Source organism: Delphinus delphis, chromosome 14, assembly GCF_949987515.2.
Source record: "Delphinus delphis chromosome 14, mDelDel1.2, whole genome shotgun sequence".
NCBI lineage: Eukaryota > Metazoa > Chordata > Mammalia > Artiodactyla > Delphinidae > Delphinus > Delphinus delphis.
The window spans coordinates 27,905,536-27,932,289 of record NC_082696.1 but is presented as its reverse complement, the minus strand read 5'-3'; the positions used below and the strand labels follow the sequence as shown (position 1 = coordinate 27,932,289).

The following is a 26,754-nucleotide window of genomic DNA, read 5'->3' as shown; positions in this document are numbered from 1 at the left end:
CTAAGCCTTTCCAGCTTGGATGTCAAGGCTGAGACACTCCTTTTGTATCGATAGACCCTCAGAGACGGCGCTCCATGGACGCTCCTCCAGAATGGGGATGATACTGTGTGTTGGATTCTCTAGGTGTTCAGTAAGTCTTAAAGTACCTGACCTAGAAAACCAATTCCTGTTTGCCCTCAGCTTTTTTTCCATCACCATCAAACAAGTTATTTTAGAGACTGTGCAGCAGAGAGAAGAGATACTGAGACACAGCCCAATTTTAAAATTTCCAAAGATGGTGAACGGGGCAGCCTCGCCTCACCAGTTCTGTGCTGTTGTGTCTGTTTCCCCCAGAATAACTCGCACTGTACCTCACATGGAGTCACTTTCCATTCTTGTGCACAAGGACATTAGCCATTTGGGGAGTCCCCCAGGAGGGTTGAATTTGTGTAGAGTCCAGACAGCCATCTGCATGGTGCTCTCTCTGTCAGTCTTTGGAACTTGCATGGTGGATGGATTGAGGGGTCACATGGGGACAAGGGAGTCTTTAACAAACAGATGAGCAAGCATCAGCAGGGCTGCATGAATAGCTCTCAGAACCTCCACAAGAAGTTCTGAACATTTGGAATGAGGCCAAGTGCCAAAGAGAAATTACCTCCTAAACATTGAGCCCTCCTAGTGAGAAGGGAAGTTTATTACTGCTGATTATAAGTTCACATTTCAGGGGAAGGCTCCAGAGCCCGGGGGTGGACCCCTCTTGATCCTCAGCAGGGCCCTGAGCCAAGGGAAAGCGACTGTTAATAAAGTGATGGTATATGATGGATCACAGAGCTTCACGTTCTGGTAGTTGCATTATGAATCACCTCCTCTTAGCACAAGAAACCTCACAGATGAATATTCTTGATCATTTAAATGCCTGGAACACACGATAACATGAACACAGAGCATGCCCTCAATAACTCTCACAGCCATGGAGCAATAATGTGACTTCTGAATGGAAAAAATGACATGCAGACAAGTCTGGCACTTCCTTGAGGGTCTTAGTAAATTTCCAGTTATCACATGCCCAAGAGGCTTCCCACTCTGGGTCGTTCGCCTTTGAAATGAGTGAATGCTAGGTTAAGGGCATCTGTCCAGATGTTCAGGTCTCCATACTCAAGCCAGTTAATCTGGAAGTAAAATAATCAAAGGGAACTCTGGGGCCCGGGAAACCAATCTATCTCATTCATAAATCAAAACTTTTGTATGAGTCTTGATATGTCGATGTGGCCAAAAGCTACTGAGTTTAAAATTTTTGAATTTTCATTAATTGTTTTGATCTTAGACATGGATAACAGCTGCTAGCGATTGTGCATGAAATAGAACACCAAGATTATGCAGAAATTATAGCCTCAGCACCATGGAGATAATCTAATGAGGCAAAAGCTTGGATGCATGTCAACTTAATCGGAACAATAGGTGCTGTCAAGCAGACAGAGATACTGCAGGAAGTAATGCCTTGGAAATGGCCCAGTCTACAATCAGGCGGCCTAACTCCTCTCCTTGTGAGTTGATAGCGGGCACATGGAACATGCTGCTGTTTCAATCTAATTCACAGAAACTTCTGTGTCAGCGGTGAGAATAAACGCTAAATTCTACTTCATAATTTACTCCGTTCTTTTGGACTTACATCACCACTATAATCTGGAAGCAGAAACCACACAGGCCCAGAGTGATCCACGGGGCAGCTAAGCGCTGGTGACCATCTTTTCACTTTGGACATTCATTCCACGAGGGAGAAACTCTTTCTCATTGCCATACAGATTCTAACAGATTTACGCACAAGGGGTTACATAGAATGCTCTAGACTTTGGATATTCTTGGCCTTGGGAAAGAAAAAAAAATATCTTTTTTAAGTTTGTAAAGGTAATTACCATTATTTACAGTACTGAGGGCAAAGCCCCACCCTGGGCTTGAGGCCAAGGGATCTCAGACTAGAGTGTATTGAGGTGAGCCAACTCCAAGACAAAAGCACAACTATGCTCACATAAAAACCAACATTGGTGGTAGTGGGGTGAAGGAAACACCCACGCAAGGGGGAGGTGTGTGTAGGGAGGGGCTTGTTTTGAAGTTTTGCATAAATCTTATAAATTTTTTCCTCCATGGTCCTGGGAATGAAGATTCTGCAGAGGTTTTCATCCTGGGTCTCTTGTTAAGCTGTGCTACAAGGAAAGGGACTTCCTTCTTACTTGATTTGCTAATTTATAAAACTGAACTCTAAATAAAAGCATTTCGGTAGAAAACGGGAAATGTTGTGTAAGGTGTTCCGAAGCTTTCTTCATTTCTTGGCAGAAAGGAACTCAAGCAAATCGAAAGAAGATATCTTTATTTTTTAAGCCCACCTCACTTTACCCTCCTTTCTGATTCACATCCATTTGTCCACTTAGGAAAGCGTTAAAGCAGTGGGGTTAGAAACAGCATTGCCACAGTCTATCTGGTTCTCCAGTCAGAAAATAATTAGCGACTACCTAAACACTCACACACATTACCTTCTTGTTAAGCACGCCGTGTTATCTTTTTCTTCTTGCCAGATGATTATTTGGCTGATGCTGTAAATCAGTGACGAAGAAAGCCTGTGATGGCAGTTTAGACATGCCTCGAGGTCCACTGGCACTGCAAGGAAATGGGAAGCAGTGACGGGGAGAACTGAGACCCACCAGGCACCCACACCTGGCCTGGAATGGCTGAGCACCCTGGTCACCAGAAGGCAGGCTCCCTAGCTCGCCTGCTGCACACGCTAGTTCAGGAAGCTGGATTTTCGCCTTCAGTCCGGAGGAAAATGCTCTTTGGGAAATGGATGGGGACACGTGAGGTCCTCGGGCTGTGACCTCAGTGAAGCGCAGGCTGAAGACGTTTTGGAGGATCAGCCTGCCTCTTGCCACTGCACGTGCCAGAGGCTGACACCTGATAGAACTCGAGTCACCAGTTCTGCACACCCAGCTCTTGACTGCCTGGCAACCTTGAGGAAAGGGGAATTACAGGTGGGCTGGGCTTGAAACACTGCTATGGTCCCACCTGAGTTTCAGGTGCCCCAGGGAGTCCTTTCAACCACCTGGAATTGAGGCTGTTTCAAAGTACAGATGCAGTGTGTGTTTGTCTTGCTTTTGTTTGTGCCTGAATACAAGAGCCAGCTGGAAGTCAGGTGTGGGGCACTGCAAACAATTTTGGCTGTAAATAGAGAGAAAGTAAGAGTTTAAAAGCCAGGATGGGTGTGGAGGGGAGGGAGTGAGAGGGGAAAGGAAATAGATTTACTAGAGGAAATAGAAAAATACACAGAAATTTGGATTGGTGTAATACTGCTGCATAATTTCCATGATCTGTTAATATCCCTACCTACATTTCACCTCCAACTTATCGATATACAGAAAATAAGCCTTTGGACCTGTGATCTGCCTTGTTGAGTATTGAATGTGCCTATTATGCACCAGGCACTAAAGGTAACATTGGGAATAAATGATAAAAAGATATTGTCTCTCTGCAAACGGCAAGTTAACACTTATGAGATGGTTGCCATGATGATGTACACGGGCCATGATGACATAAAGGGCCAGCTATGTCTCCTGAGGGTGGTGAACGGAGACTAAAGAGGAACCACAAGAAGGAAGACCTTACACAACCCTCTTCTTCACCCCAAACGCAACCCTAATAGACACAATTCTTACAGGGATGTGAAATGCATTGGTGATGGTATTTTATTATTTATTTCTTTTAGACTAGGGTAACGTCTCCGTAGCACATAAAAATTGGAAAGAAAACATTTTTCTTAAATGCTAAATGTTGGTGTGACTATTTCAATATGAACCTTTGAGATTCCTTTTTTCATTTTACTTAAAAAAATTTTCGTTTTATGCTGGAGTACAGTTGATTTACAATGTTGTTCATTTCAGGTGGACAGCAAAGTGAGTCAGTTATACATATATCCATTCTTTTTTAGATTCTTTTCCCATATAGGTTATTACAGAATATTGAGTAGAGTTCCCTGTGCTATACAGTAGGTCCTTGTTGATTATCTATTTTATATATAGTAGTGTGTATATGCTAATCCCAAACTCCTAATTTATTCCTCCTCCCACCTTTCCCGTTTGGTAACCCTAAGTTTGTTTTCTATGTCTGTGAGTCTGTTTCTGTTTTGTAAATAAATTCATTCGTATCATTTTTTAAGATTCTACGAATAAGTTATATCATAGGATAGTTGTCTTTGTCTGACTTACTTCACTTAGTATGATAATCTCTAGGTCCATTCATGTTGTTGCAAATGGCATTATTTCATTCCTTATTATGGGCGACTAATATTCCATTGTGCATATGTACCACATCTTCTTTATCCATTCATCTGCTGGCGGACATTTAGGCTGCTCCATGTCTTGGATATTGTGAATAGTGCTGCAATGACTATTGGGGTGCGTGAGATTCATTTTTGATCAAACTATTTTGTTGAAGACTGTTCTGCAAAACACATTAGAAATTTGGAAAATATTAAATGTTTAACTTTCTTACGCATTTCTAAAATAACAGAAAGTCACTTTTTTCAACTGTGAGGGGAAGAAGCATTTTAAAAAGAAGCCATTTCATTTTAAAAGAACATACAGTCTGTAGTTTGGCAAACTCAAGGGCAGTAATTTAGTAATTAAGAGGGGAATTTTGGAGTCAGACAAACCAGAGATATAAATCCTGACATCCCGACTTACAAGCTGTGTGATCTCCGACATACAGTGTTACCTTTCTGAACTTCAGAGTTTTTGTTTTTAAACAGGAGTAATGATAATGGTATCTACCTTGTAAGCTTATTTTGAAAATTTAATGAGATAATTATGCACATAAAGCCCCTGACAAGGAGCCTAGTACCTACCCTGTGCTCAGCAAATGGTAGCTATTATTAAAATTAGTCTATAATCATGAATAATTATAATAATAAATACTTTCCCTTTCCCTGCTAAATTATGACTATGCATAGGACAAAGTGAATTGGAATAATGATCATTTTTTGTGAGTGAACTTAATGGCTACAGCCTACTAAAAAGGTTAAATAAGTTTTTGAGTGGAATGATCTGATAGTGCTGAAGAATGATTTATTTAAGAGGATAAATGTCAAAATCACATTTCCCTGGCTGTGTAGATGGCATGAGTGTCACAGCAGGGTTACCACAATGGCCTGCATTTCTCAAGAAGCTGACCAGATTAATGTTTATATTCAGGAGTAGCTGCACTAATCCTAAGGAGAAATAGAAGATCCAAAGTTGAAAGCACATGAGTAAAAGTTAAGGGTGTTCAATAACATCTGTAACATCAGTCCCACAGAAATCTGGATGCAAAGTGTCATGACTCTCAGCAGAACCCAAGCTGAGAACTGTCGAGCCTCATCCCTCTACACCAGGCAGCCAGGTCTATGTGTGAATCATAGACCTCTGCCTTGGGGGCTCTGGGCGGCTCCTGAAACTTTCTGTGTAAACACTGCTGGGCTGGATATTGGTCTTGCTTAAGACCAAATAAGGTCAAAGAATTGTTTGAAGTTTTTAGATATTCTTTAGGTGATAAAAATATAGGGGATGAAAATGACTAGATTCATTTACTGGCATAAACACATATAGCGTGAGGTGGTGAATTCTTACAATTAGATGCTTACACTCAGGCATTGTGATATCGTGGAATTTGTTTATGAATCTAGGAATCTTTTCTCCAGAAAATTATTGAAATTTTAAGAAAAAAGTGGTAAAGATATCAGATTCACAGGCAATGGGGTTAGATATACAAATTTTAGAAGGCTTCTGGAGGATTTTTACCCTCAGATGAATGGGAATGTAAAATATTATGCAAATCAGATAGATACTCTTCCAGATAGTTTGCCTCAATAAAAACAGTTAAAGACATGAAAGGAAGACTACATCCACATTTAAAGATTGTGTTTTTATGTAAATAAAGTGTTGCTCAGAGGGCACTGGGGGCTTGGATAGAGGTAGCCAAAGTCACTGTCAGGATGGATCCTCCATCTTGGATTCCCAGTTTCAGGAGCAGACTGAGATGGGTCAGTGATGGTTTAATGGGGAGTTCAGTGAATGCCACTGCTGATGTCAAGCAGAGAAGAAGGAAAAAGGGAGCCAGAAAAGAAGAAGAAAAGGGGAGCGTGTGAGAAAGAGAAGAGAGAATGAAAAAAGACAAGACAGTTGTGAAGGCGCGGTAGAATGACTAATGACATTTTCTTAGATTCCTTCCTAAATTCCCTAGTCTTACTGGGCATTCAAGATTTTTAAAAAGATTAAATTCCATTTGAGAATATCCTTTGATATTGAGCACAAGCACAGATTTATAAGAATATATATAAAACAACTATATATATATATATATATATATAAGAACTATACTTCAGTTTAAAAAAGCGTTATCTCAGGCACACAAGAAATGTTAAATAATACATTGATCAACAGACTGTCAGTTTCAATGTCATGTGCTAAGTAAGTGTCTTTATAGATATTAGGTATAGGACACTGTGAGAATACAATTATCCATGGTTAGTAATTAGAAAAGGAATCTTAGTGCATGTGTTATTTGAGATGAAACTTGAATGGAAATATACTTGGCAGAGGCTTTGGGAAAAAGGTGTCTTCAAGTCAAGAGAATAAGTCAAGGGCTTGAAGCAGCAATGGTCCCTGGAGGGCAGTAGTATGGTCTCGCTGCAGTGTGAACAGAGGCACCTCCACACGCAGTCATGACATGGATGAACAGAGGGGACAGATCAGGGAGGTCTGTGCTGTGCTCTGTGGTTTGGACTTTCAGATATCAACCAAGTTTCTTACTTTTGCTGTCACTTCCAAGGTGACTGAATTTCATTTGAGAGTTTCCTGTGATATCAGAGAGCACAGGACTGAATTTCTAGGAATAATTGTTAAGCAAATAGGAAAAACTCACTGGATTTAGTAAGAGTGGATGGGAGTACCAGTGAAGAGTTTTAAACGGGGTGTGACGTGGTCAGGTTTGCATTTAATGAAAGGTTCTGTGGTACCTCCAAGTTAGTTGATATAATGAAGTTTTACGTCAAATGGGAATTTACTGCCCTTTAATAGAAAATGTAATTTATTTGGTAACTTGAATAAAAACTATTTGGCTTCAATATACAATGCACAAAATGATTTTGTTTTACTTGATTTGTGAAAAGGTTTTGAAAAGGGATTCTGGCATTTTCTGCACATCTCCTTCTTACTCTGTCTACAAAATACAATAAAAAAATTTTTTTACATGTTTTTATTTGGCCTCTGTTACAACTTTACATTTTAAGTTCTTGTATTTAAAAATATATTTAAATATAGGATGGCAGCAAAAACAAACACTTTATAGCTGACTACAGGAAGAGATCATAAATTGATCCGAAAAGACCCACATCCAAATTAGTGTTATTATATAATGTTGCCTCTTGTACAGGGAACATATTGGCTTTCCATATAACTTATTTCCACAGTTTTCAGATGTCAGTGATGGGTTTTCCTGGTTGGAAAGAACACAGCCCTGGGAGGAGGACAGCTGGATGCTGATTAACAGTTATTGGGCAAGTCACTCAACCTCTTTGCGATTGGTTTGAAAAATGGGGGACTTTTCTGTTTAACAAAGATTGTCATGAGGCTCAAGTTTAGTAATGTATGTGGAAGTCCTCTGAAAACCACTGTGGGGTGATGGTGGCAGTAAACATGTGGCAATTTCAAGGTGAAACACAGAGTAGAAGAGTTGAGGCTCCTGGTTCAACTGTCCACTCAGCTCCTGCCCACTGCTTGACAAACAGGCTTTCAATAATCAGCTGGTGAATAAATTGAAAGCGATCATACACGCTTTGAAGAAACATGAAAAGTGTTAAAGTTATTGATGATCTTTAACTATAAGGATATATTTAGGCAAGCTATCAGTAACTCCAGCTATTGATACATAAATAGAATCAGTCCTTATCTGTATCCAATTGTCAACATAGTAAAAAACCAAAAATCAAAGAAAACGACCTCTTGTGCGTGCACCGAAATGTCTCTCTCTGGACTCTCTGCTATCACCTTATACTTTTCCTACTTTCAACCCTCACTCATTCAAATTCACCACTTATCACAACCTAGTGTTAAAGGGGAATTTACCTGAATGTAGACCTGAATGTAGACGCTCTATACGGGATGTTATTCTTAGTTGTGTAGGAGGTTGAAGAAGTTTAGGATTTTTCAAGAATTAGGATTGAATAATTCAGCTTTAAGGTAACTGAGAATGTTACCTAGTAAATAGCAGTAGGAGTAGGAGGTGGGGTCCTGGCCCTGGATTCTGTGACCCTGGACAAGTACGAAAAAGAAGGGTCTTCCTTTTTATGTTTTGATCTCTCTCTTCCATTTCCAGAGTTTTACATAGATGAGCTCTGAAGGGAGCTTTTCCAGTGGAGAGGAGTGGAAGGATACAAAAGCATTCTTACATGGTCTCTTGCTCACTTTTCCCCTTGGGTTATTCAGTTTGGGATTCTGTGGTTGCTTTTCTCTAAAACGTAAGCCCAAGCAACAAAGTTCTCTGGTCCTCTGAACAGAATACATTTTCAATAGCAAGGATAAAGGGAAAGACAATCACTGGAGAAAATACAAAGAGCATCAGGTGTTTACAGTTAGCCTTTGGCAACTGGGCTGAAACCACTGCCCCTTGCCTGCCTGGCTTCTCACCTCTGTTTCTGCTGAGCAAGACCCATCCTATTCTTTACCACCTGGAACCTTTCCCTTCTCATGAAAACTTCCAGATTCAAGGTTCCCACTCTCCCTTGTGTCCTCTTGTTTGTAGTCCGAGGAACTCCGACCTTCCAAAGGAAATGCGCGAGGCTGTGGACATTGATATGCTGATTTCATTTTTAGGGGCAGAATCTCCACTCCCCCAGCAAGAAGGAGGCTTGCTTACTAAGGTCCATCCTTAACACCAAACACTTAACACCTGTATTAAATTACACACATCAGGTAAAGAGAGGGTCATTCTTTCACATCGATATGAACTGACAAAGAACTTACTGTTATACAGGAAAATCTATTTTGGCAAAAAAAAATTTACATTTTTTTTCTTTCTCTGTGTTGCAGCAGGGATCATTTCTGTATTTATCTGTGCTCTAAGTTTGCAAGATGGCAGGATTATGGGTTCCAGGAGAGAATGACACACAGATGGAGAAGGTGGTCTTGTGAGTCTTGCTTACAGGGAGAGGATGTGTTCGAGAGAGAACTGACCTCAAATCTCCCAGGAGAGAATCCCATCATAGCTACAACAGGCATGCATGCCAACCTAACGATATCATCCCCTACCCAGGGCCGTCCCTCTTCAGGGAAAGACTGCGCAACACAGAGAATAGATTAAACACTCAGCTCAGGATCTTTTCTATATTCTAGACCTTCTTTATTTTGGAATTAAAAAGTGACAAATTTGTCCTTGGCTACGGGACACTCTAAACAGAGCTATATTCATGTTTGAAAGAAAAAAACTACCTTCACTTCATGGGACTGTAGGATTTGCAGCAACTCTAGTCTGTCTGTCGCAAGTGTATTGGATGTTTCAGTTTGCCAGACCTGTCATGAGAAATTAATTACAGGATGTTGCAGAAATGGCAAAGCTCCAGCAGCATCTTGCATAGTTTAATATAGCCCCGTTTCCCCATTTCAATGTATTTGTGGTTAGATAAATCCTCAGAAATTTACAGCTGCTATAGACTAGCTTATTATGTACTCTGCCTGCACACATGATAAGTATAAGAATTTGATGTTCTTAAAGTGCATAGATTTCACTGACATTTCTTTACCACGATGGAAATATTTAGTTGCTAAAAGTAGCATGGCAGATACTTCTGAACATTAACTTCTTCTGTATAACAGGCAGGGATGTTAAAAACATCACCGTGCTTAGCCATCTTCCACTTACTTTAAATCGAATAACTGTAGCTCCGGAAAAAGTTGTGTGGAGTGTTTACATAAAATGGTCCCATGAACAAATTAAACAGAAAAAAAATTAACTACTGATTCTCAGTTGAAATCACTGAAAAACTGAACCGTAGCGACCACGTTTTTCTCCAGGGAACCTTCTTCCTTTGGTCTAGCGACTGCTTTTTCACAAGCTTCAGTTGTTCATTTTTGCTCCAGCAACAAGCTATTTTCCTCGCCTTCTTGCCTTTTCCTCCTTTTGTATTTTTTTTTTCTTAACTATAATTGTTCCCTCTCAACAGTAAATCAGCTCGTTCCAAGCAACTTTAAAGATTGGCAATATATGTTTACTTATATAATTGCTGTATAAAAAAAAAAATCCTACATTTTCCTCTACCAAATTCTTTCACAATTCTTCACAAGGATCCAAGTGATCAGTTAAGAAAAAGTGAACTAGAATGAGTAAAAATCAGATTGTTTAGTACTTTTAGAGATGAATGACATTGAAGGATATATAGTTGGACCATTCTGACACAAGTAATAGAACATGTGTTATGCATGGTTATAGATGTACTTACTTATGACACCCTTCCCCTCTTTAGATTGTGAGTAGATAGTAAAACTGTAGATTCTTAGCAGCTTCATCCTCCCTAACTTTCTGAGACAATCAAAATAACCCATCCACAATCAGAATGAATTTGAGGTGTTAGAAGAGCAACTTTCGAAAACAGGGGGCTCACAACATATGCTTGATGTAGATGTGAAGAGATCATTAGAAAAAAAGCATTCTTTGTGTTTACAAAACAGATGTTTTTATGTTATCCAGTTCCCGCCTTAAGTTAAAGTATTCCCTATTCACTTTAATAATTAGAGCAGAAGGATATGATGAATGAAGTACCTCATTACCAAGTTTGCTTTCCGGGTCTCTGCAGAGAGTAGCTGTCTGCTTTTGCCTAGCTGGTCCATTGTTAACCCTAAATGATGCTGACATTCAGTTCGCCTGCAGATAATTGGGTCCATCCACAGACTGAGTTTGCCACTCAACAGAGCCTTTTGATTGACGTGACTCTTGATGTTTTTATTTTCTCTTATGTGACTGGGATACTGTTTCTTGAATAAAATGTTACTGTCCATGTGTTAGTTTGAGTCCACAGAATCGATTCCTTAAAAAAATGTAAGAATTAGAGTATGGAGTAAAGATTTTGCAAAACAAATATGGGGTAAAGACATTATCAGTTTTTTTAAAAAAAATTCACTCAGATATGGTATTTCATTTTATGTAGGTCACGGCTGCATGGAAGACATATGAGATGTTTCTAGTCTCTGAGTGTGGTTGTACGTTCATCAGGTTGCTTCCTTACTCTGTGTGGGCTGGAGACCAACTCTAGGTGCTATTGGCTCACTGCACCCAGCACCTGAGGTGGGTGGGGACCTTTGAGGTGCCCCAGTGGAGTATGACAAACCTCCATGGACAGCAAGCAACACACTGACTGACCGTGTGCACTTGGACAAGTTGCTTAACTTTCAAAGCCCCGGTTTCCTTATTTGCAGGGCAGGGTAGATTTTATCTTCCTCCTGGGTTTGAAGTGAGGACTGAATGAGGTCACGTACATAAAGTGAAGATTTGGGGAATCTCTTCTGTAGTCAAGTCCAATGAGGTAGAAATCAACAAATATAGAGCTTCAAAAGTTGGACTAGTGAAAAATGTTCCCATAATCTACTTAACAGATATGGACCTCAGATGGAAATCATTGAAATACGTATAAAAGTATAAGGTCATGAGTTTTTTATATAGTTTCTAGAACTTTCTAACCCTCTGAAAAATAGTTGTGAGTTAAATATATGACTAAAATAACATGACATATAAAGTTATAAAATGATAAGTTATTTCCCAGATAGTCTTGCTGAACTTCCTAAAGAGAAAATATCTTTCTCTAATAAAACTTTTCTGTAACTGAAAAATAAAATTAATGTCAAGTATCCATTTTTTTTGGAAAGAAACCTTACGAAAGGTTTCAAAAGTAGCAAGTGTTAACCATTTAAAACACTGATTTCATATTTAAAAGGTGCATCTTAAACATGAATTTGCATTCATGGTGTAAAATATTTCAAGTTTTAAATCTTTTTAAAACTTGCTTTTTATTCTAGCTTTGCAAATCCTATTCATTGTATAGTTTTGATACCGAAGAAACTCGAATCTTCAAGACAGAGTAGAATCAATAATTGGGAAATTAATTTGTAAGAATGACATTATTTATTATCTAGAAAAGATAGTGTCAAATTGCTACTTGTTTGTAGAAAAGAGACTATAAAATGGGATAGAATTCAATAATTTTAGGATAAAAATAAAACAAAGTTAATTTATTACTAAGTAAATAGTCTGATTTCTCTGCTTGATTATAATTTGGACTTATTACTTGGAGGGCACTCTTATGGTCTCCCCCACCCCATCTCATCTTAGAAGGTGGTGAAGATTATTAATTAATAATAATTAATCTATTCACAAACATAACCCAAATCTTGCTTTGTCAACAGGACAAAAAAGAAAAGAAATGGGCTTTGAGTAGAAACAACTTTTCCTGGTGTTTGCCTCAATTGTTTTGCCTTCAGTAGTTACAATATAAAAATAACCCTTTATTTTTCATATGAACATTGGGATTTCAGCAAATGTTTAGCTCCTCTGACATATTATTTTATTATTGTCTTGATTTAAAATCATTTTGCAACTTGCTGAAATTCTTTGTGATTAAAACCAAAATCAGAGAATCTACACACATCTCAAAACTATGAGCTGAAACTGCAGAGAGTCACATATTTTTATTTTTTTCATTATCAAGTGCATTAACAAGAAAGAAAAAACAAGCCTGTACAAGGGTGACTCAAGCTGGCTGGGTCCAGCTGTACCTGAAGCACAGACGTGTGCATCTAGAACAGGGGAGCTTGGTACTATCGGAACACATTTCTGTGCTAATGGCTGAGGGCTTCAGCAGTCATCAATGCCACTCACCACTTTCAAAAATACCCCCCTCCCCCCAAGTGCTACACAGCACGGGCAAGTTTACCAATTTTCATGCCTCTACAACATGTGCAGGGGTAAGAGTCAAATATATTTCTACTAGAAGATTTTTCACATCCGGTATACATCTGGGCAAAATTTACACCTCAATGCCCAACACTGTTTTTCTCACTTCTTACTTTAATGGAATCAATTGTCTAATTTGGTAAATAAGTTTTCTAATTTTATATTAGTTTTGACCTTCTTGAAGTTAAATATTTTATTGACAGACTTAAAATCACACAGTTTTAAGAAGAGTCAAGTGAGAAACAAAGAGATGAACTTTCCCATTTTATAACATCTCACTTCAAAATATATGGTCACATAGTAATGACACTGTTACTCTGGAACTAAAGAAATAAATAATTCAATGTAAAAATTTAAAAACAAATTAAAAAATTTAAAAACAAAAATTTAAAAACAAGGTAAACATTTGTTACCTTTTAATGCCTTTCTTACTTGGACCATTTTGAATACACAAAATCCTGAAGCTGCTTATCTTTATTTTAAATAAAGTTAAATTTAAATAGCAGATATTTCATATTCTGAGTATATCATCACACACAGAACCACATTACAGATATAATATTAAATGATTACTTTATGGACATCCTAACAATGCAAACACTTTTTCCTCATATTTGCTGTGTGGCAATTATGGTTTTTCTTTATTGATTTTTCCAAGAATGGTAATGTAATTTTGATGCAGTTACTAATAAATACAAGTACCAATACTTTGATCAACAGCAAACACAATGGTTTATAACAATTAAGCTTTTCAAAAGGCCACATTTATTTTTCCACCCATACCTTGCTTCTGATTTTTCTAGATTCTTTCATAAGGATAAGAAATAGTAGAGCCTTCCTTTCTTCCTGGCCATCTGAAATTTCTGAACTCTGAAGAGAAATTCCATTTGGTTTAATTTGTCATTTCATTTCTGTATATTTGGTTCCTTGCCCCTTCATTCTTCTTCAGCTCTTTACTAGAAGAAAATGACACAAAATGTACTAAATGAACTTAAACAATACCTTCTAGTTACAACAAATCTTGGCATGCCCAGGCAACAGCACAAGTAATAAAACACACACACACACACGACCAAAATACTAATTTGTCTTCTTGAACGTACTTCTAGTTTAACTTCTAGAATTAACTTCTAGCTTGCCTCTTGAACATACAGTTAAATTAACATCTTTTAGTGTCATCAGCAGTTGCTAAAGGCCTGATCCAGCACTGACTAGTTAACTTAAGCAAAAAAGAAATACATTTCTCAAATACAGACAATAAGCACTGCAAACCCTCAGTAACTTCCAGAAATTAAGTGCAGGCAATCAGAGTTTATAACATTCTTCATTCACTGGAAAAAAAATTGTCATGGAAGATGCTTCAGGTTAGTGACTGGAAAGCATATAGGCCATTTTATTAAATAGCACTCTTTCATTTAGTCTATGGCTATGTCTTCTTTCAGAAGTGAGTAAACTATTATAGCTTTTCAAATAAATCCAAAAAATGGTATGTGGCATTTTTGACTGACAAAGGTAGTGACGGTTAACTATGTATCTAGATGCAGCTTTGAAATAAAACAAATTATACCATGAATAAAAGTCAAGAACCAATAGGCAGATGAAACAAGATGTTGCTTCTTTAGAGACCATGTAGTAAGTACACCAAAACTAGAGGGTGATAAACTAGGGGTTGAGCCTGAAATTTTTTGATGCAATTATTTACATATCAGTGATGAGTATCTGGACTTACACAAAACTGTTGTTGTCCTTCTTCTGAACAGAAAGGGTTTAACATTTGGTTGCTCTTAGAAAACAACTTCACTCTAAGGATAATGGCAAGCTGATTAGGTGGTGGTCAATTCCATTGATCACTCCTGAGAAAAGTAGAGGCTAGAGCATCATGGCAAAAAAGGATGTGCTGATAACCATTCCCTAACCCTAAACCGGAAGGTTAGGGAACATCTGTGCCTTTAGGGACAGGCCCAATCTTTTACTTTTTAAATTTATTTTACTGAAGTACATTTGATTTACAATGTTGTGTTAATTTCTGCCGTACAGCAAAGTGATTCAGTTATACATATATTGTGTGTGTGTGTATACATATATATATATATGGATATATATATATATATATATTACACACACACATTCTTTTTCATATTCTTTTCTGCTATGGTTTATGGCCCAATCTTAAATAAATGGTTGTACTGCCTTTCCATATGAGGGAAAAAAAATCCTTTGTCAGTCCTTGTTTTCTGATTTTAAAATTTTTAAACCAGTATTATATAATATATAGAAGCCCCAAAATGTTTCAAGTGAACATGCTCACAAACGCAACTAAGGTAGACTATAAAATGGTACAGCTATGGTGAGGTAAGGTACAATCTCACCAGGGGCAAAAAAGGGCATCATACTGTCCTGGTGTGTATATAGGTACAGCATATAAAACTTGCCTCAAATTAGGGTCTGACAAAAGTGGGGAAGGAAAGGCTCAAATGGATGCTGAGCTCAAGTCCCCCAGAGACCCTATAAACGTCTGCAAGGAACAGCGAGGAAGGTAAAGGACCTCAGAGGAGTAATGAGACAAACAGGGTGAGAGGAGGAGTTTATGAGAGCGGTAGGACAAAACCAAGGAAGAAAAACAGAAAAGGGAGGGAGAGGAAGAGAACAGCTGGAAACGAGTGAGATGGATCCTGCACAAGACAGTAGGACAAGTTAAATCAATCAGACTGAGGCTGCATTGTGAGAAGTAAACACAGGAGCCAGGAGGACCCTCAAGAGGGGGAACCTGAAGAGAAACTTAACTGGAAAAAGCTAAAGTAGGCAGTAAAGATAACATATTTAAGGGAAATGACTCAGACTAAGAAGAGGAAGGAACACTGAATACAGAATGACAAAGACTATCTATGAAAGGGAGAAAGGGGACAGAATAAAAGGAAAAGGAGAAGAAACTTCCAAGTGCACACCTTGGACAAGGAACAGCCCCCTTCTGACAACAGGGAACGAGCAAGAGGGACACAGCAGCACGATGATGGCTGCTGACAGCACAGGGACCGAACACCTAAGAGGCAGCAGAGACTTGCTGACAAGGGAAGAGATGTCATCTAAGTAAGACACCAGCAGGAAAACAAACCCAGGTTTTCTCTGTGGTATCTCCTCATAAAGTATCCTCGTAACGTAACAGAGGGAGAGAGTAACAGAGTGAGGGCCGATAAAGGCAAATCATGTGAAAAGAGAAAGGAAAATCTCACAGCAGGATTTTGAAAATGAGTAAGAAACCAGGTTAGTGTTTGTGTGTATGGTATGTGTGAAAAATAAGACTCCTAAAAATACTGGGCCCTACTCCACAAGAAATTCAATCCAATGAGTATTCCCTGAAGTTTTACTATGTGGCCAGACACCAGGCTAAGTACTGGGGAGAGAAAATGTGAGCATGCTATAGCCCCCGCCCGGCAAGTACTTACCATTTAATCAGAGTTAAAAGGCAAAGCATGAGGGACCTTCAAGATGGCAGAGGAGTGAGACGTGGAGATCACCTTCCTCCCTACAAATATACCAGAAATACATCTACATGTGGAACAATCCCTACAGAACACCTACTGAACGCTGGCAGAAGACCTCAGACCTCCCAAAAGGCAATAAATTCCCCACGTACCTGGGTAGGGCAAAAGAAAAAAGAATAAACAGAGACAAAAGAATAGGGACGGGACCTGCCCCAGTGGGAGGGAGCTGTGAAGGAGGAAAGGTGTCCACACACCAGGAAGCCCCTTCGCGGGCGGAGACTGCGGGTGGCGGAGGGGGTACCTTCGGTGCCGCGGGGGAGAGTGCAGCCACAGGGGTGCAGAGGGCAAAGTGGACAGATTCCCACACAGAGGATCGGTGCCAACCGGCACTCACCAGCACGAGAGGCTTGTCTGCTCACCCGCTGGGGCGGGCGGGGGCTGGGAACTGACGACTGGGCTTGGGTCGGATCCCAGGGAGAAAACTGGGGTTGGCGGTGTGAACACAGCCTGAAGGGGTTAGTGCGCCACGGCTAGCCGGGAGGGAGTCTGGGAAAAGGTCTGGACCTGCTTAAGGGGCAAGAGACCACTGTTTCAGGGTGTGTGAGGAGAGGGGATTCAGAGAGCCACCTAAATGAGCTCCAGAGACGGGCGCGAGCCTCGGCTAACAGCGCGGACCCCAGAGACGGGCATGAGACGCTAAGGCTGCTGCTGCCGCCACCAAGAAGCCTGTGTGCAAGCACAGGTCACTATCCACACCCCCCTTCTGAGGAGCCTGTGCAGCCCGCCACTGCCAGGGTCACTGGATCCAGGGTCAACTCCTCCGGGAGAACGCACGGCGCGCCTCAGGCTGCAGCAACGTCACGCCGGCCTCTGCCTCCGCAGGCCCGCCCCGCACTCCGTGCCCCTCCCTCCCCCCCAGCCTGAGTGAGCCAGAGCCCCCGAATCAGCGGCTCCTTTAACCCCGTCCTGTCTGAGCAAAGAACAGACGCCCTCAGGTGACCTACACGCAGAGGCGGGGCCAAACCCAAAGCTGAGCCCCAGGAGCTGTGTGAACAAAGATGAGAAAGGGAAATCTCTCCCAGCAGCCTCAGGAGCAGCAGATTAAATCGCCACAATCAACTTGATGTACCCTGCATCTCTGGAATACCTGAATAGACAATGAATCATCCCAAAATTGAGGCGGTAGACTTTGGGAGCAACTGTAGACTTGGGGTTTGCTTTCTGCATCTAACTTGTTTCTGGTTTTATGTTTATATTAGTTTAGTATTTAGAGCTTATTATCATTGGTAGATATGTTTACTGATTTGGTTGCTCTCTTCCTTTTTTAAAATATATATAGACATATATATATATCTTTTCATTTTTCTCTTTTTGTGTGTATATGTATGCTTGTGTGATTTTGTCTGTATAGCTTTGCTTTTACCATTTGTCCTACGGTTCTGTCTGTCCGTTTTTTTTTTTCTTTTTTTTTGTATAGTTTTTGGCACTTGTTATCATTGGTGGATTTGTTTTTAGGTTTGGTGGCTCTCTTCTTTCTTTTTTTTTCTTTTGTGGTACGTGGGCCTCTCACTGTTGTGGCCTCTCCCGTTGCAGAGCACAGGCTCCGGACGCGCAGGCTCAGTGGCCATAACTCACGGGCCCAGCCGCTCCGCAGCATGTGGGATCTTCCCGGACCAGGGCACGAATCCGTATACCCTGCATTGGCAGGCAGACTCTCAACCACTGCGCCACCAGGGAAGCCCCTCTTTCTTTCATTTTTTTTAAATTACATTTTATTTTTTATTTTAGTAAATTTATTTTATTATATTTTCTTTTCTTCTTTCTTTCTTCCTTTCTATCCCTTCCTTCCTTCCTTCCTTTCTTCCTTCCTCCCTCCCTCCCTCCCTCCCTTCCTTTCTTTTCTTGTCTCCCTTTTCTTCTGAGCCGTGTGGCTGACAGAGTCTTGGTGCTCTGGCTGGGAGTCAGGCCTGAGGCTCTGAGGTGGGAGAGCCGACTTCAGGACACTGGTCCACAAGAGACCTCCTGGCTCCACGTAATATCAAACGACAAAAGCTCTCCCAGAGATCTCCATCTCAATGCTAAGACCCAGGTCTGCTCAATGACCAGCAAGCTACAGTGCTGAATACCCTATGCCAAACAACTAGCAAGACAGGAACACAACCACACCCAATAGCAGAGAGGCTGCCTAAAATCATAATAAGGCAACAGACAACCCAAAACATGCCACCAGACGTGGCCCTGCCCACCAGAAAGACAAGATCCAGCCTCATCCAGAAAAACACAGGCACTAGGCCCCTCCACCAGGAAGCCTACACAACTCACTGAACCAACCTTAGCCACTGGAGCAGAAACCAGAAACAATGGGAACTACAAACCTGCAGCCTGCAGAAAGGAGACCCCAAACACAGTAAGTTAAGCAAAATGAGAAGACAGAGAAATACACAGCAGATGAAGGACCAAGGTAAAAACCCACCAAACCAAACAAATGAAGAAGAAATAGGCAGTCTACCTGAAAAAGAATTCAGAGTAATGATAGTAAAGATGATCTAAAATCTTGAAAATAGAATGGAGAAAATACAAGAAATGTTTAACAAGGACCTAGAAGAAGTAAGGAGCGAACAAAGAATGATGAACAACATAATAAATGAAATTTAAAATTCTCTAGAAGGAATCAATAGCAGAACAACTGAGGCAGAAGAACAGATAAGTGACCTGGAAGATAAAGTAGTGGAAATAACTACTGCAGAGCAGAATAAAGAAGAAAGAATGGAAAGAATTGAGGACACTCTCAGAGACCTCTGGGACATTATATGTACCAACATTCAAATTATAGGGGTCCCAGAAGTAGAAGAGAAAAAGAAATGGACTGAGAAAATATTTGAAGGATTATAGTTGTAAACTTCCCTAATATGGGAAAGGAAATAGTCAATCAAGTCCAGGAAGTGCAGAGAGTCCCAAAAGGATAAATCCAAGGAGAAACACGCCAAGACACATATTAATCAAACTATGAAAAATTAAATACAAAGAACAACTACTAAAAGCAGCAAGGGAAAGGCAACAAATAACATACAAGGAAACTCCCATAAGATTAACAGCTGATCTTTGACCAGAAACTCTGCAAGCCAGAAGGGAGTGTCAGGACATATTTAAAGTGATGAAAGGCAAAAACCTATAACCAAGATTACTCTACCCAGCAAGGATCTCATTCAGATTAGACGGAGAAACTAAAACCTTTACAGATAAGCAAAAGCGAAGAGAATTCAGCACCACCAAACCAGCTTTACAACAAATGCTAAAGGAACTTCTCTAGGCAGGAAACACAAGAGAAGGAAAAGATCTACAATAACAAAGACAAAACAATTAAGAAAATGGTAACAGGAACATATAAATCGATAATTACCTTAAATGTAAATGGTTTAAATGCTCCAACCAAAAGACACAGACTGGCTGACTGGATTCAAAAACAAGACCCATATATATGCTGTCTACAAGAGAACAACTTCAGACCTAGGGATACAGACTGAAAGTGAGGGGATGAAAAAAGATATTCCTTGCAAATGGAAATCGAAAGAAAGGTAGAGTAGCAATTCTCATATCAGACAAAACAAACTTTAAAATAAAGACTATTACAAGAGACAAATGACACTACATAATGATCAAGGGATCAATCCAAGAAGATTGAACAACTGTAAATATTTATGCACCCAACATAGGAGCACCTCAATACATAAGGCAAATGCTAACAGCCATAAAAGGGGAAATCGACAGTAACACAATCATAGTAGGGGACTTTAACACCTCACTTTCACCAATGGACAGATCATCCAAAATGAAAATAAATAAGGAAACACAAGCTTTAAATGACACATTAAACAAGATGGACTTAATTGATATTTAAAGGACATTCCATCCAAAAACAACAGAATATACTTTCTTCTCAAGTGCTCATGGAACATTCTCCAGGATAGATCATATCTTGGGTCACAAATCAAGCCTTGGTAAACTTAAGAAAATTAAAATCGTACCAAGTATCTTTTCTGACCACAACACTATGAGACTGGATATCAATTACAGGAAAAAATCTGTAAAAAATACAAACACATGGAGGCTAAACAGTACTCTACCAAATAACCAAGAGATCACTAAAGAAATCGAAGAGGAAATCAAAAAATACCTAGAAACAAATGACAATGAAAACACGACGACCCAAAACCTATGGGATGCAGCAAAAGCAGTTCTAAGAGGGACGTTTATAGCAATACAATCCTACCTCAAGAAACAAGAAACATCTCAAATAAACAACCTAACTTTACACCTAAAGCAATTAGAGAAAGAAGAAGAAAAAACCCCCAAAGTTAGCAGAAGGAAAGAAATGATAAAGACCAGATCAGAAATAAATGAAAAAGAAATGAAGGAAATGATAGCAAAGATCAATAAAACTAAAAGCTGGTTCTTTGAGAAGATAAACAAAATTGATAAACCATTAGCCAGACTCATCAAGAAAAAAAGGGACAAGACTCAAATCAACAGACTTAGAAATGAAAACAGGAGAAGTAACAACTAACACTGAAGAAATACAGAGGATCATGAAAGATTACCACAAGCAACTATATGCCAATAAAATGGACCACCTGGGAGAAATGGAGGAATTCTTAGAAAGCACAACCTCTCCAGACTGCACCAGGAAGAAACAGAAAATATAAACAGACCAATCAAAGCACTGAAGTTGAGACTGTGATTAAAAAACTTCTAACAAACAAAAGCCCAGGACCAGATGGCTTCATAGGCGAATTCTATCAAACATTTAGAGAAGACCTAACACCTATCCTTCTCAAACTCGTCCAAAATATAGCAGGGGAGGAACACTCCCAAACTCCTTCTATGAAGCCACCATCACCCTGATACAAAAACAGACAAAGATGTCACAAAAAAAGACAACTACAGGCCAATATCACTGATGAACACAGATGCAAAAATCCTCCACAAAGTACTAGCAAACAGAATCCAACAGCACATTAAAAGGATCATACACCATGATAAGTGGGGTTTATCCCAGGAATGCAAGGATTCCTCAATACACGCAAATCAATCAATATGATGCACCATATGAAAATACTGAAGGAGAAAAACTATATGATCATCTCAATAGATGCAGAAAAAGCTTTCGACAAAATTCAACACCCACTTATGATAAAAACCTTCCAGAAAGTAGGCACAGAGGGAACGTACCTCAACATAATAAAGGCCATATAAGACAAACGCACAGCCAACATTGTTCTCAATGGTGAAAAACTGAAACCATTTCCACTAAGATCAGGAACAAGACAAGGTTGCCCACTCTCACCACCATTATTCAACATAGTTTTGGAAGTTTTAGCCACAGCAATCAGAGAAGAAAAAGAAATAACAGGAGTCCAAGTCAGAAAAAGATGAATTAAAACTGTCACTGTTTGCAGATGACATGGTACTATACACAGAGAATCCTAAAGATGCTACCAGAAAACCACTAGAGCTAATCAATGAATTTGGTAAAGTAACAGGATACAACATTAAGGCACAGAAATCTCTTGCATTCCTATACACTAATAATGAAAAATCAGAAAGAGAAAATAAGGAAACAGTCCCACTTACCACTGCAGCAAAAAGAATAAAATAACTGGGAATAAACCTACCTAAGGAGACAAAAGACCTATATGCAGAAAACTGTAAGACAATGATGAAAGAAATTAAAGATGATACAAACAGATAGATATACGATGTTCTTGGATTGGAAGAATCAACACTGTGAAAATGAGTATACTACCCAAAGCAATCTATATATTCATGCAATCTCTATCAAACTACCAATGGCATTTTTCACAGAACTAGTACAAAAAAATTTCACAATTTGTATGGAAACACAAAAAGACCCCAAAGAGCAAAAGCCATCTTGAGAAAGAAAAATGGAGCTGGAGGAATCAGGCTCCTGGACTTCAGACTATACTGCAAAGCTACAGTAATCAAGACAGTATGGTACTGGCACGAAAACAGCAATATGGATCAGTGGAACAGGATAGAAAGCCCAGAGATAATGCCACACACATATGGTCACCTTATCTTTGATAAAGGAGGCAAGAATATACTGTGGAGAAAAGAGAGCCTCTTCAATAAGTGGTGCTGGGAAAACTGGACAGCTACATGTAGAAGAATGAAAATTAGAACACTCCCTAACACGATACACAAAAATAAACTCAAAATGGATTAAAGACCTAAATGTAAAGCCGGATACTATAAAACTGTTAAAGGAAAACATGGGCAGAACACTCTATGACATAAATCACAGCAAGATCCTTTTTGACCCACATCCTAGCGAAATGGAAATAAAAACAAAAATAAACAAATGGGAATTAACAAAACTTAAAAGCTTTTGCACAGCAAAGGAAACTATAAAAAAGATGAAAAGACAACCCTCAGAATAGTTGCAAATGAAGAAACTGACAAAGGATTAATCTCCAAAATATACAAGCATCTCACACAGCTCAATATCAAAAAAACAAACATCCCAATCCAAAAATGGGCAGAAGACCTAAACAGACATTTCTCCAAAGAAGATATACAGATCACCAACAAACTCATGAAAGGATGCTCAACATCACTAATCATTAGAGAAATGCAAATCAAAACTACAATGAGGTATAACTTCACACCAGTCAGAATGGCCATCGTCAAAAAATCTACAAACAATAAATGCTGGAGAGGGTGTGGAGCAAAGGGAACTCTCTTGCACTGTTGGTGGGAATGTAAATTGATACAGCCACTATGCAGAACAGTATGGAGGTTCCTTAAAAAACTAAAAGTAGAACTACCATATGACCCAGCAATCACACTACTGGGCATATACCCTGAGAAGACCATAATTCAAAAAGCGTCATGTACCAAAACGTTCATTGCAGCTCTATTTACAATAGCCAGGACATGGTAGCAACCTAAGTGTCCACTGACAGATGAATGCATAAAGATGATGTGGCACATATATACAATGGAATATTACTCAGCCATAAAAAGAAATGAAACTGAGTTACTTGTAGTGATGTGGATGGACCTAGAGTCTGTCATACAGAGTGAAGTAAGTCAGAAAGAGAAAAACAAATACCGTATGCTAACACATATATATGGAAGCTAAAGGAAAAAAAAGAGTTTTGAAAAACCTAGGGGCAGGACAGGATAAAGACACAGACGTAGAGAATGGACTTGAGGAGATGGGGAGGGGGAAGGGTAAGCTGGGATGAAGTGAGAGAGTGGCATGGACAAATATACACTACCAAATGTAAAACAGACAGGTAATGGGAAGCAGCCACATAGCACAGGGAGATCAGCTTGGTGCTGTGTGACTACCTAGAGGGGTGGGATAGGGAGGTTGGGAGGGAGACACAAGAGGGAGGATATATGGGGATATATGTGCATGTATAGCTGATTCACTTTGTTATAAAGCAGAGACTAACACACCATGGTAAAGCAATCATACTGCAGTAAAGATGTTAAAAAAAAAGGGAAAAAGGCAAAGCATTTGTAACAGAAATAACTCTGAACTTGGAGCCAGAAGATCAAGTCCTAGTTCAGGCATTTTTTAACTCTGACTCTCAGACCTTGATTTCTTTAAATGCATAAAGAATGGGCTGTAGTAAAAAATTTCCAAAATTACTTTTGTTTTAAAAGAAATGATCAAGTATAAACAGATAGAGAGATATACCATGTTCTTGGATTGGAAGAATCAATATTGTGAAAATGACTATACTACCCAAAGCAATCTACAGATTCAGTGCAATCCCTATCAAATTGCCAATGGCATTTTTTACAGAGCTAGAACAAAAAATCTTAAAATCTGTAGGGAGACAGAAAAGATCCCTAATTGCCAAAGCAATCTTGAGGGAAAAAAACGGAGCTGGAGAAATCAGACTCTCTGACTTCAGATTATACTACAAAGCTACAGTAATCAAGACAGTATGGTACTGGCAAAAAAAAACAGAAATATACATCAATGGAACAGGATAGAAAACCCAGAGATAAACCCACACACCTATGGTCAACTAATCTATGACAAAGGAGCCAAGGATATACAATGGAGAAAAGACAGTCTCTTCAACAAGTGGTGCTGGGAAATCTGGACAGCTACATGTAAAAGAATGAAATTAGAACAATCCCTAACTGTATATACAAAAATAATCTCAAAGTGGATTAAATACCTAAATGTAAGACCAGATACTACAAAACTTTTAGAGGAAAATACAGGAATAACACTCTTTGACATAAGTCACAGCAAGATCTTTTTTGACCCACCTCCTAGAGTAATGTAAATTAAAAAAAAAAAGAAACAAATGGAGCCTAATGAAACTTAAAAGCTTTTACACAGCAAAGGAAAGTATAAACAAGACGAAAAGACAACCCTCAGAATGGGAGAAAATATTTGCAAACGAATCAACAAAGGATTAATCTCCAAAATATATGAACAGCTCATGCAGCTCAGTATTAAAAAAACAAACAACAATCAAAAAACGGAGAGAAGACCTAAATAGACATTTCTCCAAAGAAGACATACAGATGGCCAAGAGGCACATGAAAAGCTGCTCAACATCACTAATTATTAGAGAAATGCAAATCAAAACTACAGTGAAGTATCACCTCACACCGGTTAGCATGGGCATCATCAGAAAATTTACAAACAACAAATGCTGGAGAGGGTGTGGAGAAGAGGGAAGCTTCTTGCACTGTTGATGGGAATGTAAATTGATACAGCCACTATGGAGAACAGCATGCAGGTTTCTTAAAAAACTAAAAATAGAATTACCATATGATCCAGCAATCGCACTACTGGGCATCTACCCAGAGAAAACCATAATTTGAAAAGACATATGCACCCCAAAGTTCACTGCAGCACTATCTACAATAGCCAAGTCATGGAAGCAACCTAAATGCCCATCGGCAGACGAATAGATAAAGAAGATGTGGTACATATATACAAAGGAATATTACTCAGCCATAAAAAGAAACGAAATTGGGTCATTTGTAGAGACGTGGATGGACCTAGAGACTGTCATACAGAGTGAAGTTAGAGAAAAACAAATACCTTATATTAACGCATATATGTGAAATCTAGAAAAATGGTACAATGAACTGGTTTGCAAGGTAGAAACAGAGACACAGATGTGGAGAACAAACGTGTGGACACCAAGGGGGGAATGCGGGGGGCAGTGGTGGGATGAATTGGGAGATTGAGATTGCCATATATACACTAATATGTATAAAATAGATACGTAATAAGAATCTGCTGTATAAAAAATAAATAAAAAAACAAAAAGCAAAGAAAAAAAAGAAATGATCAAGTGTATATATATATATCAATATATGCTGAGTAGAAAAATTAGAAAATACACACAGTAAAATGAAGGAAAAAAAATCACTACAATTCCACCACTTAGTGATAACTACTGACATTTATTGATGTATATTGTTCCATATTTTATGCATATGTTATATAAAAACTATTTTATAATCATCCTCTTTTAACTTAAAAATTTTTCATCATTCCTTCCACATCTATGAACATACTCCTATAATATTTTCACTATTTGAAATAGTCACATGGTGTTCTCACATGGTGTTCTATTACATAAATGCTTCATAATTTAATCAATCCTGGGCTTCCCTCGTGGCACAGTGGTTAAGACTCCGCCTGCCAATGCAGGGGACACGGGTTTGAGCTCTGGTTCAGGAAGATCCCACATGTCGTGAAGCAACTAAGCCCGTGCGCCACAACTACTGAACCTGCGCTCTAGAGCCCGCAAGCCACAACTACTGAGCCCTCATGCCACAATTAACGAAGCCCGGATGCCTAGAGCCCGTGCTCCGCAACAAGAGAAGCCACTGCAATGAGAAGCCCGCGTACCACAACGGAGAGTAGCCCCCGCTCGCCACAACTAGAGAAAGCCTTGCACGCAGCAACAAAGACTCAACTCAGCCAAAAAAAAAATGATAATAAATAAATTTTTAAAAAGTAAGTTAATCAATCCTTTATTCATAGAAATTGAATTTTTTTCCTTCTATTTTTAAAACACTGCTTGAAGGAGTAGCCTTTTAACTGAATCTCCGCATGTATACTTAAACATTTTCCTACAGTAAATTCCTGGAAGTAGAATATTCAGGTCAAAAGACATGAACAATTTGAAAGCTTAAAATAAACAAGTATTACCAAGCTATACTCCACAAAGGATTGTTTTAATATATACTATTATCAGCAGCA

At 39.1% G+C, this 26,754-nt stretch overlaps 1 protein-coding gene across 1 annotated transcript in view; it reads right to left on the bottom strand.

Annotated features, from left to right (window-relative positions):
- Positions 1–2,360: 2,360 nt before the first annotated feature.
- Positions 2,361–26,754, bottom strand: part of AHI1 (Abelson helper integration site 1) — a 218,894-nt gene continuing 194,500 nt past the window's right edge. Inside the window, exons 28-33 of the mRNA XM_060029925.1 lie at positions 13,780–13,952; positions 10,813–11,077; positions 9,486–9,566; positions 8,685–8,946; positions 4,230–4,464; positions 2,361–3,186 (exon numbers count right to left, since the gene is read on the bottom strand). Of these exons, the coding sequence (XP_059885908.1) occupies positions 13,950–13,952 (3 nt within the window). The 3' untranslated portion in view covers positions 2,361–3,186; positions 4,230–4,464; positions 8,685–8,946; ... (1 more) ...; positions 10,813–11,077; positions 13,780–13,949. The remainder of the gene's footprint in view (positions 3,187–4,229; positions 4,465–8,684; positions 8,947–9,485; positions 9,567–10,812; positions 11,078–13,779; positions 13,953–26,754) is intronic.